General features: G+C 44.1%; 1 protein-coding gene across 2 annotated transcripts in view; it reads left to right on the top strand.

The window, feature by feature from the left end:
• The window catches only part of MMEL1 (membrane metalloendopeptidase like 1), a 469,687-nt gene extending 464,001 nt beyond the window's left edge, over window positions 1–5,686 (top strand). The window contains exons 22-23 of one of the 2 annotated variants that reach the window (XM_069742373.1): window positions 1,671–1,747; window positions 4,215–5,686. In XM_069742373.1, coding sequence (XP_069598474.1) covers window positions 1,671–1,747; window positions 4,215–4,314 — 177 coding nt within the window. In that variant the 3' untranslated portion in view covers window positions 4,315–5,686. The remainder of the gene's footprint in view (window positions 1–1,670; window positions 1,748–4,214) is intronic. The other variant, XM_069742374.1, reaches the window with a different exon arrangement.
• The last annotated feature ends 10,164 nt before the right edge of the window (window positions 5,687–15,850 follow it).

Genomic DNA, 15,850 nt, shown 5'->3' with positions numbered 1-15,850 from the left:
AACGAAAATGCAAAAATGGAAAATCCTAAGGTGATGAAGGGGTTAATATTTGGTTGTGTCCCCTATGCAATAAATAACTGCAATCAATTGCTTCCTATAACCATCAACAAGGTACTTACACCTCTCAACTGGAATTCTGAATCATTCTTCATTTGCAAACTGCTCCAGGTCCCTCACATTTGAAGTGTGCCTTCTCCCAACAGCAATTTTAAGATCTCTCTATAGGTGTTAGATGGAATTTAGATCCGGACTCATTGCTGGCCATGTCAGAACTACTCTCCAGTGCTTTGTTTCAACCCATTTTGAGTGCTTCTTGACGTATGCTTGGGGTCATTGTCTTGCTGGAAATCCCATAACCTACCGTGGTCAGCTTTCTGACCCTGGGCAACACATTGCAGCCCAAAATCTTTTGGTAGTCTTCAGATTTCGTGATGTCTTGTACACAGTCAAGGCACCCTGTGCCAGTGGCAATAAAGCAACCCCAAAACATCTTTGAACCTCCACCACATTTGACTGTAGGTACTGTGTTCTTTTCTTTATAGGCCTCATTGTATTTTCAGTAGAATTATGTGCTTTACCAAAAAACTCTATCTTAGTCTCATCTGTCCATCAGACACTTTCCCAAAAGGATTTTGGTTTGCTCATGTACATTTTGGCGAACTGCAGTCTAGTCTTTTTTACGTCTCTGTGTCAGCAGTGGGAATCTCCAGGGTCTCCTTCCATAGCATTTCATTTCTTTCAATCGTCGGCGGATAGTTTGCGCTGACACTGATCCTGAACCTTCAGGACAGCTTGAGTTTCTTTGGAACTTGTTTGGGGCTGCTTTTACACCAGCAAGGCAACTCAGTGTTGCAACCTTTCATCGACTTTTCTCTGCCGTCCACGTTCAGATAGATTTGCTACAGTGCCATGGATTGCAAACTTCTTGATTATGCTGTGCTCCGTGGACAAATGAACATCATATCTCCTTAGATGGACTTACAACTTTGTTGATATTTTTCAGCAATTTGGTTCTCAAGTCCTCAGACAGTTCTATTTTCCTCTTTCCGTTCTCAATGCTTAGTGGGGCACACACAGACACCCAATGCAAAGATTTAGTCAACTTCACCTCTCTTTATCTGGTTTCAGGTGTGATTTTCATATTGTCCACATCTGTTATTTGCTACAGGTGAGTTTGAACGAGCAACAAATAGTTTAAACAAAGTTGTTTATCCACAATTTTGGAAAGGTGCCAATAATTTTGTGAGGGCCATTTTTGGGGTTTTGTGTGAAATTGTGTCCAATTTATTTATTTTTTCTTTTTTTGTGGTCTTCCAATACACACAAGGGAAATAAACATGTATATAAGAAAACGTGTAATTGCAATCATTTTCTGGGAGAAACACATTTTCTGGAACATTTTCAAGTGTGTCAACACTTTCTGCCATGACTGTATTACTTAGAAATATTGTTGGAATTATATGGGGTATTGTCACTTGTTCCATATTACTAGGCAGTACTTTTTCTATAATATGGCGCATAGCTACTTAATTTATATTAATTGGCATTATTTTTTTGCATAATTGGGTTTTATTATTTATTCCATATTACTTTGCAGTGTAGTAATTTAGTAACTCTTTTGTAGTAATTGGATATAACTTGGCCTCCTGTAAAATGTCTTGTGCACACAGGTATGGTGTGGATCTTACCGACCAGAGTACGCCAGGCACTCGATAAAGACAGATGTACACAGTCCATTTAAGTACAGGTGAGTTATTTTCTTACTCTCACTGAATTTAAATTTGTTTGGTAAGTGCCCATGTATATCACAGCTATCTATTTAATTCCTCCATCCTACGATCTGTCTTTTGTTTCTTTTTCCTCTCTGTTTCCTTCTACTTAAAGGTAACCTGTCACCGCCAAAATCGAAGGTAAGCTAAGCCCACCAGCATCAGGGGCTTATCTACAGCATTCTGTAATGCTGTAGATAAGCCCCCGATGTATCCTGAAAGATGAGAAAAAGAGATTATATTATACTCACCCAGGGGCGGTCCCAGTTCGTTTCGGGTCCGATGGGTGTCGCAGTCCGGTCCGGGGCCTCCTATCTTCATCAGATGACGTCCTCTTCTTGTCTTTGCACTGCGGCTCCGGCGCAGGCGTACTTTGTCTGCCCTGTTGAGGGCAGAGAAAAGTACTGCAGTGCGCAGGCATCGGGAAAGGTCAGAGAGGCCCAGCGCCTGTGCACTTCAGTACTTTGCTCTGCCCTCAACAGGGCAGACAAAGTACGCCTGTGCCAGAGCCGTAGCATGAAGACAAGAAGAGGACATCATCTGATGAAGATAGGAGGCCCCAGACCGCGACGCCCATCGGACCCGAAACAAACCAGGACCGCCCCTGGGTGAGTATAATCTAACCTCTTTTTCTCATCTTTCATGATACATCGGGGGCTTATCTACAGCATTACAGAATGCTGCAGATAAGCCCCTGATGCCGGTGGGCTTAGCTCACCTTCGATTTTGGGGGTGACAGGTTCTCTTTAAGATTTTTGTATTGTTCTTTATTTTTGTCCCTTTTCTGGTGGTTTTTCTTTCAGTTCTCTCCTACCTTCTACTTTTTTGTCTTTCTATCTTCTATTTTCCTTTCTTCTTCATATTTCTTTGCCTCATCCTGTTCTGCTGCTTATACTTTTGCTTATTTTTCTTCTCCTTCTTTTACTTTTTCTTCTTTATTTGCATTTAGTCTTCTGATTTGTCTTCTCCATAAAGTCTACTCTTTACCTTTTATCACATGGTTTGCTTTTGTCTTAGGTATATCTTTTTATGTCTGCATTAAATATTATTCTACAGCTTATTATTCTTTTCCTTCAGGTTCCTCTTCTTTTGTTTAATTACTTCTTCTACCCTCTAATTGTTGCTCTTTCTTGAATCTCATTTTCCACTATTTGTTTTCTTCTTGCTTCTATTCCATCTCATCCACTTTTTCTTTACCTTACTTAAGCATTTTCTTCTATTGTTTGTCTACTTCTATTCCCCTATTTACTATCCCTCTCTTTCATCCCCATTTTCTTCTATTATCCCAGTTTAATAGCTTTTTGTTTAGCATCTCCATATATTCTTCTTCTTTCCCAACCTTTCCATTTTTTTTTCCATTTTCTATCCTCTGTTTTTTACATCTCGCCTTCTCTTTTTGACATTAGTCAAGTAGGCTTAAATAATGAACTTTTACTTCCATTACAATTACATTCCTTCTTGTTGGCTCTCATAGCAACATCTTTAGAAGTGAGTCGATAAAATGTTTTAATTAGAAAGATTTGCCCTAAAGGAGTTGTCATCTCTTTTTCCCTTTAAAACCATGCTTCGTATCGTAAAAAATATTATAAAACTTCACTCAAGTACCAATCTCTCACACTTCTCCATAGCTGTGCACTGGCCTCCTTGCTTCCTTATTCTGCAGGACAGATCATGACCTCTGCAATGAGACAGTAATCAACAACCAGACAGTAATCACTCTTGCAGCCACTGAATGGCTGCAGTGGTCATGTGCCACTCCCACCAGAAGCAAAAGTGAGGAGACAACCAAGGGACCTGAGAAGCGCTATGGCGGAGTGAAGGGCGATTGATAGTGAGCACCGATGATCAAATCTGCCAAAATTTGAATATATATATATTACTACTCAGCTGTCCTACCACTCCTGCAGATCACCTTATGGTCCATCCTGTTTCTTCCCTTTCCCTTTCTCCATTGCATGCTCTTGGGCCTATTTTACTCTATGCCGGGGCTTCCGGCACCGATTAGGCCTCTGAGCGCTGTGCCATCGAGGTGCACGTTAAACATCACTACGTGCGTCTCCCATTGCTCTGACTACATCGAGACGCTACAGCATGTCTCCCGATGGCAAGAAGTTCAGTGAAGTCAGTGGTCTAGTCAGTCGCAGAAACCCCAGCAAAGAGTGAAGCAGGTTGTAGATGATGGATGCGATGAGGAAAGGAAAAAAGAGGAGATGCAGAAGACCAGACAGTTGCTTGGCACTTTACAACTCAGTAAAATGGTAGCTACGTGGAGAGAATTTCAAAATTTTGCAAAATAGGATTTTTTTAAACCTTTTAAGAGAAATCATTGGCAGGTGAAAAAATGCACTCATCTGTAGTAGTGAGCACAGTTGTTGGTCTTTTTTTTTCCATTTTTAGACCACGACTCTTAACCATTCACATTTGTAAATTATGTTCTCATTTTAGGGTGATGGGATCCTTACAAAACTTTGAAGCTTTCTCTGAAGAATTTAACTGCAAGAAAGGCACCACAATGCACCCTGTAGAAAGATGCCGAGTTTGGTAGCCTCAAGTTTTGATCTTCGAAAATCAACCTTAAAATGTCTACTGGGCTGGCTTATACATTTTGCCAATGATGTGCCTGGTATTTCCCTCTGATTAGGTCAGAGCCATGGTGTGTGTAGCAAGTCAGGGACAAGGAAGGCGGCAGGCATACTGGTTTAGGGTTTCTATAACACTATCGCAAGTGTAGAGTTTTATGCCATATGTCGCATGGAGAAAGTTATGATAGAAAAGACTGTTTTAATGGCTTGACTGTTATAAAAAAAAAAATCTGCTGTCAGGTTTCAAAGACTAGTTCCAAGAAGATGTATTTTTTTCTCAAGTTATCTTGGCTTTTGATATTATGTTGTATGTCTGTGCTGCTCTCATTTCACATTTTCAAAGACATTTAATACAAAACGTTTGTGGGAAAATTACAAAGGAATTGATCAAATCCCCATGTATGGTTGGCCACTAAAAGAGGACACATACTTTAAAAGTTCCTTCCTAACTTTGTCATCATCCCTCCTGTGGCGTGTTTTATTCTACCACTGCATAGCAGTTTTTCAAAAGAATATTCATAAATATTACTATTTTTTTTATTAGATGCAACGATATATTATGCAGAACCCAATTTTAAAGTTTTTTTTGGAAAGGTCTGCACTTGACACGCCACTGTACAACAGCTTTGCCTGAAATGTTTCTTTAGTCCAATTAATCGGAACGAGAACTAAAAAATGGAGTTTCCCTTGTTCCAATGCTAAGCCTTCAGCGTTGACTCATGGTATACTTTTGTTGTTCAGGCACCTGGAGCACAGTATCGTTATCACCAGACATTTTTGCCCCTCCAAACTATTCGGTAGTGTTCCCAAATAATACAGAAATGCCAATTTTCACTGCAAATTATGATTTAACCCCAGTTATTGCAGAATATTAAGGGGTGTTGGCAAGTATGTTCAATGCAGATTGTGTTTAATGAAGTCAATGAACACATATATGACATGATATAAATATATATATATAAAGACTTAATAATGGCATCTGTTATCGAAAAATCTACGCAAAGCTCATTATTTTTTTACAGAAACTATTGAAATTTCAGAACTTGTCATTTTCACACATCAGATGGTTGCTTGAAAGTGATTCGTTTTAGAGAACTATATATACAAAGGCTATGTAATTTTGTTAAAGAAAAATAAAAGTATATATAAAGATATATAAATTGAAATCTACATAATTGTGCTACGTGTCGTCTCAGGCTTTCTGTAGAAGAGAAATAATTATATTGCAATGTATGTTCTTTTCAGATTGCTATGATGTCATGTTTCGATGGTATATGGTGTCATTATTGTGTGTCGATAATTATTTTTGATTAAAATGACATGTTAATGGCATTCATGGCCTGTCTCATTGTCAGTTTGCTTGTGGCTGTGGCCAGTACAAAATAGAAATTGTTGCTGTGGAATAACTATAAAAAGGCTGCACACATTTTTAAATGCCCTCACTTCAATTGTTTCTTCTTTCATTCGGAAAGTTAAAAGGCGTGGAAAGAAGAGGACCTGTCACCCAGTCAAAAGTTTTCAGTTTTGGTTCTTATTTTATTCCTGCTACATCCTTGAGTATTCTGTGGTTTGTTTGTTTGTTTGTTTGTTTTAAAAATCTGCGATACAAAGATATGGCCCTTTTTCTTTATTGCTAGCTCATATGTTTTTTTCTAAAAGGGTGTGGCTCACATGATCCTCTGGGGAATGTCTTAGCCCTGTGAGAAAATGTATGTAGTGTGTAGATGATGTGCTGTGTAGTGTGTCCTGCCATGAATAATGTGATGCTTAGAGTGATTTGCTGTAGATGCTGTGTCATGTGACATGAAGTAGACTTTGTGCCATGTCATGTGACATAAAAGTAGAATGTCTTCTTTTGTAAGTCACACTATGCAGCACATCACCTGTGTAGTGTGACCTGCGATAGAATACAGGCTGTTTGGTGTAATCTGCTTTAGATAATGTGCTGTATAGAGAAAGCTGCAGTATATGATGTGCTGTATAGCGAAAGCTGCCGTATATGATGTGCTGTGTAGTGACAGCTGCAGTAGATGATGTGTTGTGTGGTGTGATCTGCAGTACATGATGTGCTGTGTAGTATTATTTACAGTAGATGATGTGCTGTGTAGTGACAGCTGCAGTAGATGATGTGCTGTGTGGTGTGATCTGCAGTACATGATGTGCTGTGTAGTATTATTTACAGAAGACACAAAAGAGAATAGTAAAACCAAAAACACTCAGTTTGAAAAAATGTTGCAGTAATCCGCAAGTGCTAGTAAAAGATGTAAAAAACAGGGTATTTGGTTGATACGTTTTTTGCAAAAAATGTATACTAAGCTGCTCTACCAATCTTCACGGTATACCCTTATCAGAGCAGTCCTAACTAATGTATGCTGTGTAGTATTAGCTGCAGCAGATGATGTGCTGTGCAGTGAGAGCTGCAGTAGATGATGTGTTGTGTGGTGTGATCTGCAGTAGATGATGTGCTGTGTAGTATTATTTACAGTGGATGATGTGTTGTGTAGTGGGAGCTGCAGTAGATGATGTGCTGTGTAGGTGTAGCATTAGCTGCAGTAGATGATGTGTGATTAGTGGGAGCTGCAGTAGGTCATGTGCTGTGAAGTGGGAGCTGCAGTAGATGATGTGTTGTGTGGTGTGATCTGCAGTAGATGATGTGCTGTGTAGTATTATTTACAGTGGATGATGTGTTGTGTAGTGGGAGCTGCAGTAGATGATGTGCTGTGTAGGTGTAGCATTAGCTGCAGTAGATGATGTGTGATTAGTGGGAGCTGCAGTAGGTCATGTGCTGTGAAGTGGGAGCTGCAGTAGATGATGTGTTGTGTGGTGTGATCTGCAGTAGATGATGTGCTGTGTAGTATTATTTACAGTGGATGATGTGTTGTGTAGTGGGAGCTGCAGTAGATGATGTGCTGTGTGGTGTGATCTGCAGTAGATGATGTGCTGTGTAGTATTATTTACAGTGGATGATGTGTTGTGTAGTGGGAGCTGCAGTAGATGATGTGCTGTGTAGGTGTAGCATTAGCTGCAGTAGATGATGTGTGATTAGTGGGAGCTGCAGTAGGTCATGTGCTGTGAAGTGGGAGCTGCAGTAGATGATGTGTTGTGTGGTGTGATCTGCAGTACATGATGTGCTGTGTAGTATTATTTACAGTGGATGATGTGCTGTGTAGTGGGAGCTGCAGTAGATGTTGTGCTGTGTGGTGTGAGCTGCAGTAGATGATGTCCTGTGTAGGTGTAGCATTAGCTGCAGTAGATGTTGTGCTGTGTGGTGTGAGCTGCAGTAGATGACGTGCTGTGTAGCATTAGCTGCAGTAGATGATGTGTTGTTTAGTGGGAGCTGCAGTAGGTCATGTGCTGTGAAGTGGGAGCTGCAGTAGATGACGTGCTGTGTGGTGTGAGCTGCAGTAGATGATGTGCTGTGCAGTGGGAGCTGCAGCAGATGATGTGCTGTGTAGTGAGAGCTGTGGTAGATGATGTGCTAGGTGGTGTGAGCTGCAGTAGATGTGCTGTGTAGTATTAGCTGCATTAGATGATGTGCTGGGTAGTGAGAGCTGCAGTAGATGATGTGATGTGTAGTGTTGTGAATTCTGTGGCAGAGCTCCCTCCTGTGGTCACAAGTGGTACTTCGGCTGATTCTCTCTGTGAGCTTCCGTTGGTGGAGGAGAGTGGTACTGCGGCTTCTGAGTTTCCTTCCTCAGGTGATGTGGTGAAGTCGTTAGGTGCTGCTCTATTTAACTCCACCTAGTGCTTTGATCCTGGCCTCCAGTCAATGTTCTAGTATTGGACCTGTTTCCTCCTGGATCGTTCCTGTGGCCTGCTGCTCTGCATAGCTAAGTTCCGCTTTGCTATTTTGTTTGCTGTTTTTTCTGTCCAGCTTGTCTATTTGTTTTTTCTTGCTTGCTGGAAGCTCTGGGACGCAGAGGGTGTACCTCCGTGCCGTTAGTTCGGTACGGAGGGTCTTTTTGCCCCCTTTGCGTGGTTTTTGTAGGGTTTTGTGTTGACCGCAAAGTTACCTTTCCTATCCTCGCTCTGTTCAGAAAGTCGGGCCTCACTTTGCTAAATCTATTTCATCTCTACGTTTGTCTTTTCATCTTAACTCACAATCATTATATGTGGGGGCTGCCTTTTCCTTTGGGGTATTTCTCTGAGGCAAGGTAGGCTTATTTTCTATCTTCAGGCTAGCTAGTTTCTCAGGCTGTGCCGAGTTGCATAGGGAGCGTTCGGCGCAATCCACGGCTGCCTCTAGTGTGGTTGGAGAGGATTAAGGATTGCGGTCAGCAGAGTTCCCACGTCTCAGAGCTCGTTCTATGTTTTTGGGTTATTGTCAGGTCACGGTATGTGCTCTGACCTCTATGTCCATTGTGGTACTGAATTACCTTATCATAACAGTGTAGTGAGAGCTGCAGGTGGTGATGTGCTGTGTAGTGGGAGCTGCATTAGATGATGTGCTGTGTGGTGTGAGCTGAAGTAGAGGTGCTGTGAAGTATTAGTTACAGTAGATGATGTGCTGTGTAGTGGAATCTGCAGTAGATGATGTGCTGTGTAGTGAGAGCTGCAGTAGATGTGCTGTGTAGTGGGAGCTGCATTATATGATGTGCTGTGTGGTGTGAGCTGCAGTTAAATCCAGTACTCCCGGACTGGGAAAAGAAGGATAACAGAATACATTTTAAATAATGCTAACAATTTGACAAACATTTGAACAATAATAAACTTTGGCTTCCTTTTATGGGAGGTGAGGACTCTTGAATGTTGGAAAAACAAGTCTATAAAAGTTCATCTGGTATTATCTTTGGTCAGATTATACAAACAAAGGTTCTACCCACGTGGCACCATGTGCCAAATGGGCAGAACCAGTGTGAACCATGAGGGTGTCAAACTGTTTACAATTGAAAGTTTTTGGGTAAGCACTGTCCATTACCTCAATGTCCATTTTAAACCTGTAACAGATATAAACAAATAATTCAAACAATTACCGTATATACTCGAGTATAAGCCGAAATTTTCAGCCCAAATTTTTGGGCTGAAAGTGCCCCTCTCGGCTTATACTCGAGTCACGGTAGCGGTGGGGTCGGCGGGTGAGGGGGTGAGGGCGCTGAGGTATACTTACCTAGTCCCAGCGATCCTGACGCTCCCCCTGCCGTCCCACGGTGTTCTGTGCTGCAGCTTCTTCCCCTCTTCAGCGGTCACGTGGGACCGCTCATTACAGAAATGAATAGGCGACTCCACCTCCCATAGGGGTGGAGCCGCCTATTCATTTCTCTAATCAGCGGTGCCGGTGACCGCTGACAGGAAGAGGCTGCAGCACAGAAGACGGGGAGGAAGGCAGGGAGCGCCAGGATCGCTAGGACTAGGTAAGTATGGCATATTTACCTGTCCACGTTCCAGCCGCCGGGCGTCGCTCCATCTTCCCGGCGCCTCCATCTTCCCGGCGTCTGCGCTCTGACTGTTCAGGCAGAGGGCGCGATGACGCATATAGTGTGCGCGGCGCCCTCTGCCTGATCAGTCAGAGCAGAGACGCCGGGAAGATGGAGGCGCCGGGACCGGACGCCGGGAGCTGCAATCAAGAGAGGTGAGTATGTGTTTTTTTTTTTATTGCAGCAGCAGCACAGATTTATGTGGAGCATCTATGGCGCAGTATGAACGGTGCAGAGCACTATATGGGGCATCTGTGCAGCATCTATGGGGCAATATGAACGGTGCAGAGCACTGTATGGGGCATCTGTGCAACATCTATGGGGCAATATGAATGGTGCAGAGCACTGTGTGGGGCATCTGTGCAGCATCTATGGGGCAATATGAACGGTGCAGAGCACTGTATGGGGCACAGATATTGGGCAAAAATGAACGGTGCAGAGCATATATGGGGCACAGATATGGGGCAATATGAACGGTGCAGAGCACTATATGGCACAGCTATGGGGAAATAATGATCTATTTTTATTTTTGAAATTCACCGGTAAATGCTGCATTTCCACCCTAGGCTTATACTCGAGTCAATAAGTTTTCCCAGTTTTTTGTGGCAAAATTAGGGGGGTCGGCTTATACTCGGGTCAGCTTATACTCGAGTATATACGGTAACAGTATTTATTGATGTTTTTTAGTTCCTGTAACGAGCTGAAATTTGGCCCTTGGTGCTACTGCTAGACCTACGCAATACGGGGATTGCTAGTGACCTAACGGGGTTCACTGTCCTCGCTACTACTGGTGTAGTGCTCTGTCTTAAGGTTACACTTCTGGTGAGTCTACATAACACTGGTATACTGGACCTTCTGGGACTACTACTTACTGTAGGCATTTCAGATTCAATAACAGAGGGTGGATTTTCTGGTTCCACTGCTGGGCTGATACTGGCTGCTTGAACCTGTTGGTGCGGAGTCTCTTCAGGTTCTGGATGGTTCTGAGTCGCTTCTTTTTGTGTTTCTGGCTAGGGAAATATTAAGACAGGTATCACTATGGCCTGATGCACTTGAGTCCAAGACTGGGGAAAATCTCCAAGAACAGTGCGAATTTTCTTTTCCTCTGTTTCCATAGGTGGAGATGTTCCTGGGTCTGTTTCTCTGTTCCTCAATTTTTCAGGGCATATCTTGACATAGTCTCTGGATACTGCCATCAAAGTTTCTCCTCCATCTTTACTGATAAGGCAGACCTTTGTGTTGTTGAAGTTTGAAGGCAGGATAGTATATGGTTCCACTTCCCATTGGTCATCAAGTTTGTGTAATCTCCTTTTACGCTTGAGCACTTGTTCACCTGGTGACAAGGGACTTGCAGGAGCATGTTGGTTAAAGTCTCTTTCTTGCTTTTGTCTGGCCTGTGCTAAACTTCTCTCTACGCATTCTTGCACTTGGCGGTACTTTTCTTTTCTCTCAGTTTCCCAATCTGTATCTGATATCTTCTGGGGTTAAGACTCCCATGTCTAGATCCACAGATAGTTGACTGGACCTTCCCCTCATTAAGTATGCAGTCGTATGATTGGTGGAATTTACTGGGACATGGTTTTATAAGACTACCAAGTCTGGTAACTTTTCTGGCCATAAGTTCCTTTTGTGTGAAGGCAATGTCTTCAGGAGGTCAGTCACTATCTGATTCATTTTCTCACACATTCCATTTGTTTGTGGGTGATACGGAGTTGTTCTGATTTTTTTTACATCCGTACAAGTGGCAGAATTCCTGGAATACCTCAGTTTCAAAAGCTGGACCTTGGTCAGTGAGCACCTTCTTAGGATATCCATGGGGTCTACAGAAGTACTGTTGGAAGCCTTGGGCTGCTGTCTTCGCTGTCTGATCCTTGACAGGTACAACCAGCAAAATTCTGGAGTAGTGATCCACAATAGTCAAAGCGTAGACATAGCCTGACCGGCTTGGGGTTAGCTTCACATGGTCTAAGGCCACCAATTCAAGTGGCTTTTTGGTGACTATGGGCCACACTCATGGCATCACTTTTTGAGGGTTTTCCTCATGCCAGGTCAGTAGAATCTTCCACATAACAGGACCTCCAATTTCTTCCATCCAAAGTGTCCCACTCCATCGTGGTACGCTTCTAGAACCATGGGCGCATCTCGTCTTGGGACCACTATCTGCCAGACTAGCTCATGTGTGCATGGATCAATGTTCCTTCTGCACAGTTTACCATCGTAGATGAATAGTTTGCCTTTTTCCTTCCAGAGTCGCTGTGATTCTTGTGGATCATCTGGACAAGAGTGCGAGTCTGCCTGTGTCAGCAGTTCTTTCACCAGACGGATTGGGGGGTCGCTATCCTGCGTTTCCGCCCATCCATGGTGGGGCAACGGATTCAGTGTGTTTCCGCGTTTGTTTTTCCGCCTGTTTCTCACGTAATGAGAATACTGAATCGCTCCAAGGTGATGGAACGCTGACAGCTCTACTTCTTCAAGTTCTTCTGGATCCTCTCCCACGTCTGGTAGGTTGGGCATTCTGGACAATGCATCTGCGTTGGCATTCTTGTGCCCTGCACGGTATTTGATGGTGAAGTCGCAATTGGACAACCGAGTCATCCATCGCTGCTCTAAAGCACCGAGTTTTGCAGTCTCTAAGTGGGTCAGCGGGTTGTTATATGTGTAGACTGAAAATTTTGCAGAGGTTAGATAATGTTTGAATCTCTCTGTCACTGCCCAGACGATGGCAAGGAATTCCAGCTTAAAGGAGCTGTAATTTTCAGGGTTCCATTCTGTGGGGCGCAGCTTCCTGCTGGCGTACGCGATTACTCTCTCTTTGCTTTTTTGTACTTGGGACAGTACTGCTCCCAATCCCACGTTGCTGGCATCCGTGTACAGCACAAACGGTTGGTTGTATTCTGGGTAGGCCAGTACGTCTTCCGTGAGAGCCAACTTCAATCGAGTGAAGGATCTCTCCAGCCCATCGTCCCAGTCAAATGGGGTACTCTTACCCTTGGTATTCTTGGATTGGCCCACTAACAGGTCTTGCAGAAGTGCGGCTATCTTAGTGAAGTCTTTCACAAATCTTTGGTAATAACCTACCAACCCGAGGAACTGTCAGACTTCATGGAGGTTACTGGGTTTTGTCCAGTTCTTGATGACGGTGACCTTGTCTGGATTTGGGGCCACTCCTTCTGAGCTCACCACATGGCCCAGGTATTGCACTTTGGATTTCAACAGATGACATTTTGAGGGTTTTACCTTCAAGCCAAAGTTGGACAGGGCTTTAAACACCTCGGCCAGGTGTTTCAGATGATCCTCGTACATCTTGGAGAAGACAGTGACGTCGACCAGGTACAACAAGACAATTTCGAAGTTCTTGTGTCCGAGACAGCATTCCATCATCCTCTGAAAAATTCCTGGGGCGTTGCACAGGCCAAACAGCATGTAATTGAACTCGGAGAGACCCATCGGTGATGTGAAGGCCGTCTTCTCCTTGTCCCCCTCTGCTATGGGAACCTGCCAGTACCCACTGGTGAGATCCAAGGTAGAGAAGTAGTTAGCAGATTTTAAAGCAGCTATGGACTCTTCTATTCTGGGCAATGGGTATGCATCCTTGTGTGTAATGCGATTTATCGGCTTATAATCTACACACATCCTCATGGTGCTGTCCTTTTTTCTGATGAGGACTAATGGAGCTGCCCAGGGACTACAATTATATCTGATTACCCCAGCCTCCTTCATCTCTCGCAACATACTTTTGGCACACTGGTAATGAGCTGGAGGTACAGGCCGGTACCTCTCCTTGATGGGTGGATGACTACCCTTGAGGATGTGACGTTGTACCCCTTTTACCTACCTGAAGTCTAGTGGGTGTTTAACTGAAGACTCGTTCATACTCTTGAACCACCCTGTAATCCCCTTGTTTCTGGTGTGCAGGTGTAGAGTCAGTGCCCACGTGCAATTTTTTACACCAATCTTCTATTCGACCTTCAGAGCCATTGTCCTCCGCCTGGGTGGACGGGACCAAGGGTTCTGCCACCTGGATCACATTATTATCAACAGTAAACAGTTTGGCAACTGTGGCATATCTGGTGAACTTCTTTCTCTCCACAGTTGAGAACACGTACTGGTACTCTCCCTTTGTGGACTTCAACCACCCCTCTGGCTGTCAGGATCGTAGACCTACTATCAGAATACACAGCTTCTACTAGCGCCTGGTAGTCTTTACCTCTGATACCTATTGATGCTTGACACCATATCAACATTTCACTTCTGGGGGGTATAGCAAATGAGATTGGATCACTCACTGTGACTCTGTGAATTTCTTCACCAGACAGTTCTACCTGTTTGCTTTGTACCAGAGCCCTGATTTCTTTCTGTAGGACTCTATAACCAGCTGTTTCGGCCACCTATTGTAACAAGACAATAACCTCTGACAATTTTCAATAACATTAGTACTAATGGTCATCATGGGGTTACATTCACGTCGATTAATATCAACAATCACAATCCTTTGGGACTTTAACTCTACCCGTCCCACTTTAATGGTGACCTCTTCGTATCCCAATTGTGGTAATGGCTGACCGTTACTGGCTACTATAGTAAAATCATCATCAGGGCCACGAATAATGTCTGTGTCAGCCCAATAACGTTTATATAGAATGTAAGGCATAGTTGTCACCTGAGAACCAGTGTCCAACAAAGCGTTCAAGGGGATACCATCGATCACAATGGGGAGAACAGGTCGTCCTCCAATGTATTTGGCTCACCAGTTGTTTGGGCCTGGTTGTCCTAGTCCTGGGGATTGGCCCTCTGCCCCAGGGATTGACCATTTTAAATGACAGTATACCTTGCAATGTGTCCAGCTTTGTCGCAGCGGTGGCAGATGGGCCGTCCATCCTGATAATAGCGAACGTCGTCTCTCCCTCTGGTCGGCGGGCTCCTCTTCTGTCGTTGCGAGGGAACATCCTCCGGTCTGGAATCCAGCTTGATCTTCTCCTTGGGGGCCTCCTGTAGGGACTGAACGGTCCGGGCTAATGCAGCAAAGTTCTGGGTCAGCTCTTGCATCTGGAGGCGTAGTCCTGCGGGAGAATCATCGTGGACCTGGGAATCGGCCTCAGCAGGGACTTGAGGATATGACGCCACCTCCTGGTGGTACGTGAGGGCTGGTCGCTTAGGAGGTACTGCATGGCTGGGTGGAGGTTCGTGCAACACCCAGATGGCGTCCTTAAATTGCGCAAAGTCTAGGTTGGGGTTTTGCAAAGCCAGAATACGTAACTGAGCCATGTGGGTATGAGATAGAAGCCCCTCAATGAACTGCTTTCAAAAGTTTATCTGCGTCATGTATGCTGTTAGGATCTACTTGTTCAACAGCCTAGAGTGCCTCCTGCAAATTAAGTGCATAGTCCATATACTGTCTTGGGCTTTTTACTTACACCCGAAGAACTTTATTTTTATCTCAGCAGCGGTGCGGGTGTCAAAAGTAACTTTGAGCTTAGCAAAGATCTGCTGCACAGTCCCTTTATCCATATATGACCAGGATTTTACCTCCCTCAGCTCAGGGCCACTCCAGACAGTTGGCCAGGTAGGATATGAATCTTCAGATGCTCTGTCAGGGGATACACTTCCAACAGGCTACAGAGTCTTTCTCACGAAAGACAGAGACCACGAAGGTATGTCTCCTCCTCCTCACGCTCCACGCGGCGCGGCAATGGCGGATTTTGGTGGCAACTCACAATACACAGTCTCTGGCACAAAACAGTTAAGGTACCGTCACACTGAACGATATCGCTAGCGATCTGTGATGTTGCAGTGTCCTGGCTAGCGATATCGTTCAGTTTGACACGCAGCAGCGATCAGGATCCTGCTGTGATGTCGTTGGTCGCTGCAGAAAGTCCAGCACTTTATTTCGTCGCTGGACTCCCTGCAGACATCGCTGAATCGGCGTGTGTGACGCCGATTCAGCGATGTCTTCACTGGTAACCAGTGTAAACATCGGGTTACTAAGCGCAGGGCCGCGCTAAGTAACCTGATGTTTACCCTGGTTACCATCGTAAAAGTAAAAAAAAAAAAACACTACATACTTACCTTCCGCTGTCTGTCCCCG

This window comes from Ranitomeya imitator, chromosome 10 (genome assembly GCF_032444005.1).
Source record: "Ranitomeya imitator isolate aRanImi1 chromosome 10, aRanImi1.pri, whole genome shotgun sequence".
NCBI classification, from domain to species: domain Eukaryota; kingdom Metazoa; phylum Chordata; class Amphibia; order Anura; family Dendrobatidae; genus Ranitomeya; species Ranitomeya imitator.
Note: the sequence above shows the minus strand (reverse complement) of the source record. Positions and strands in the feature narration are given on the sequence as shown.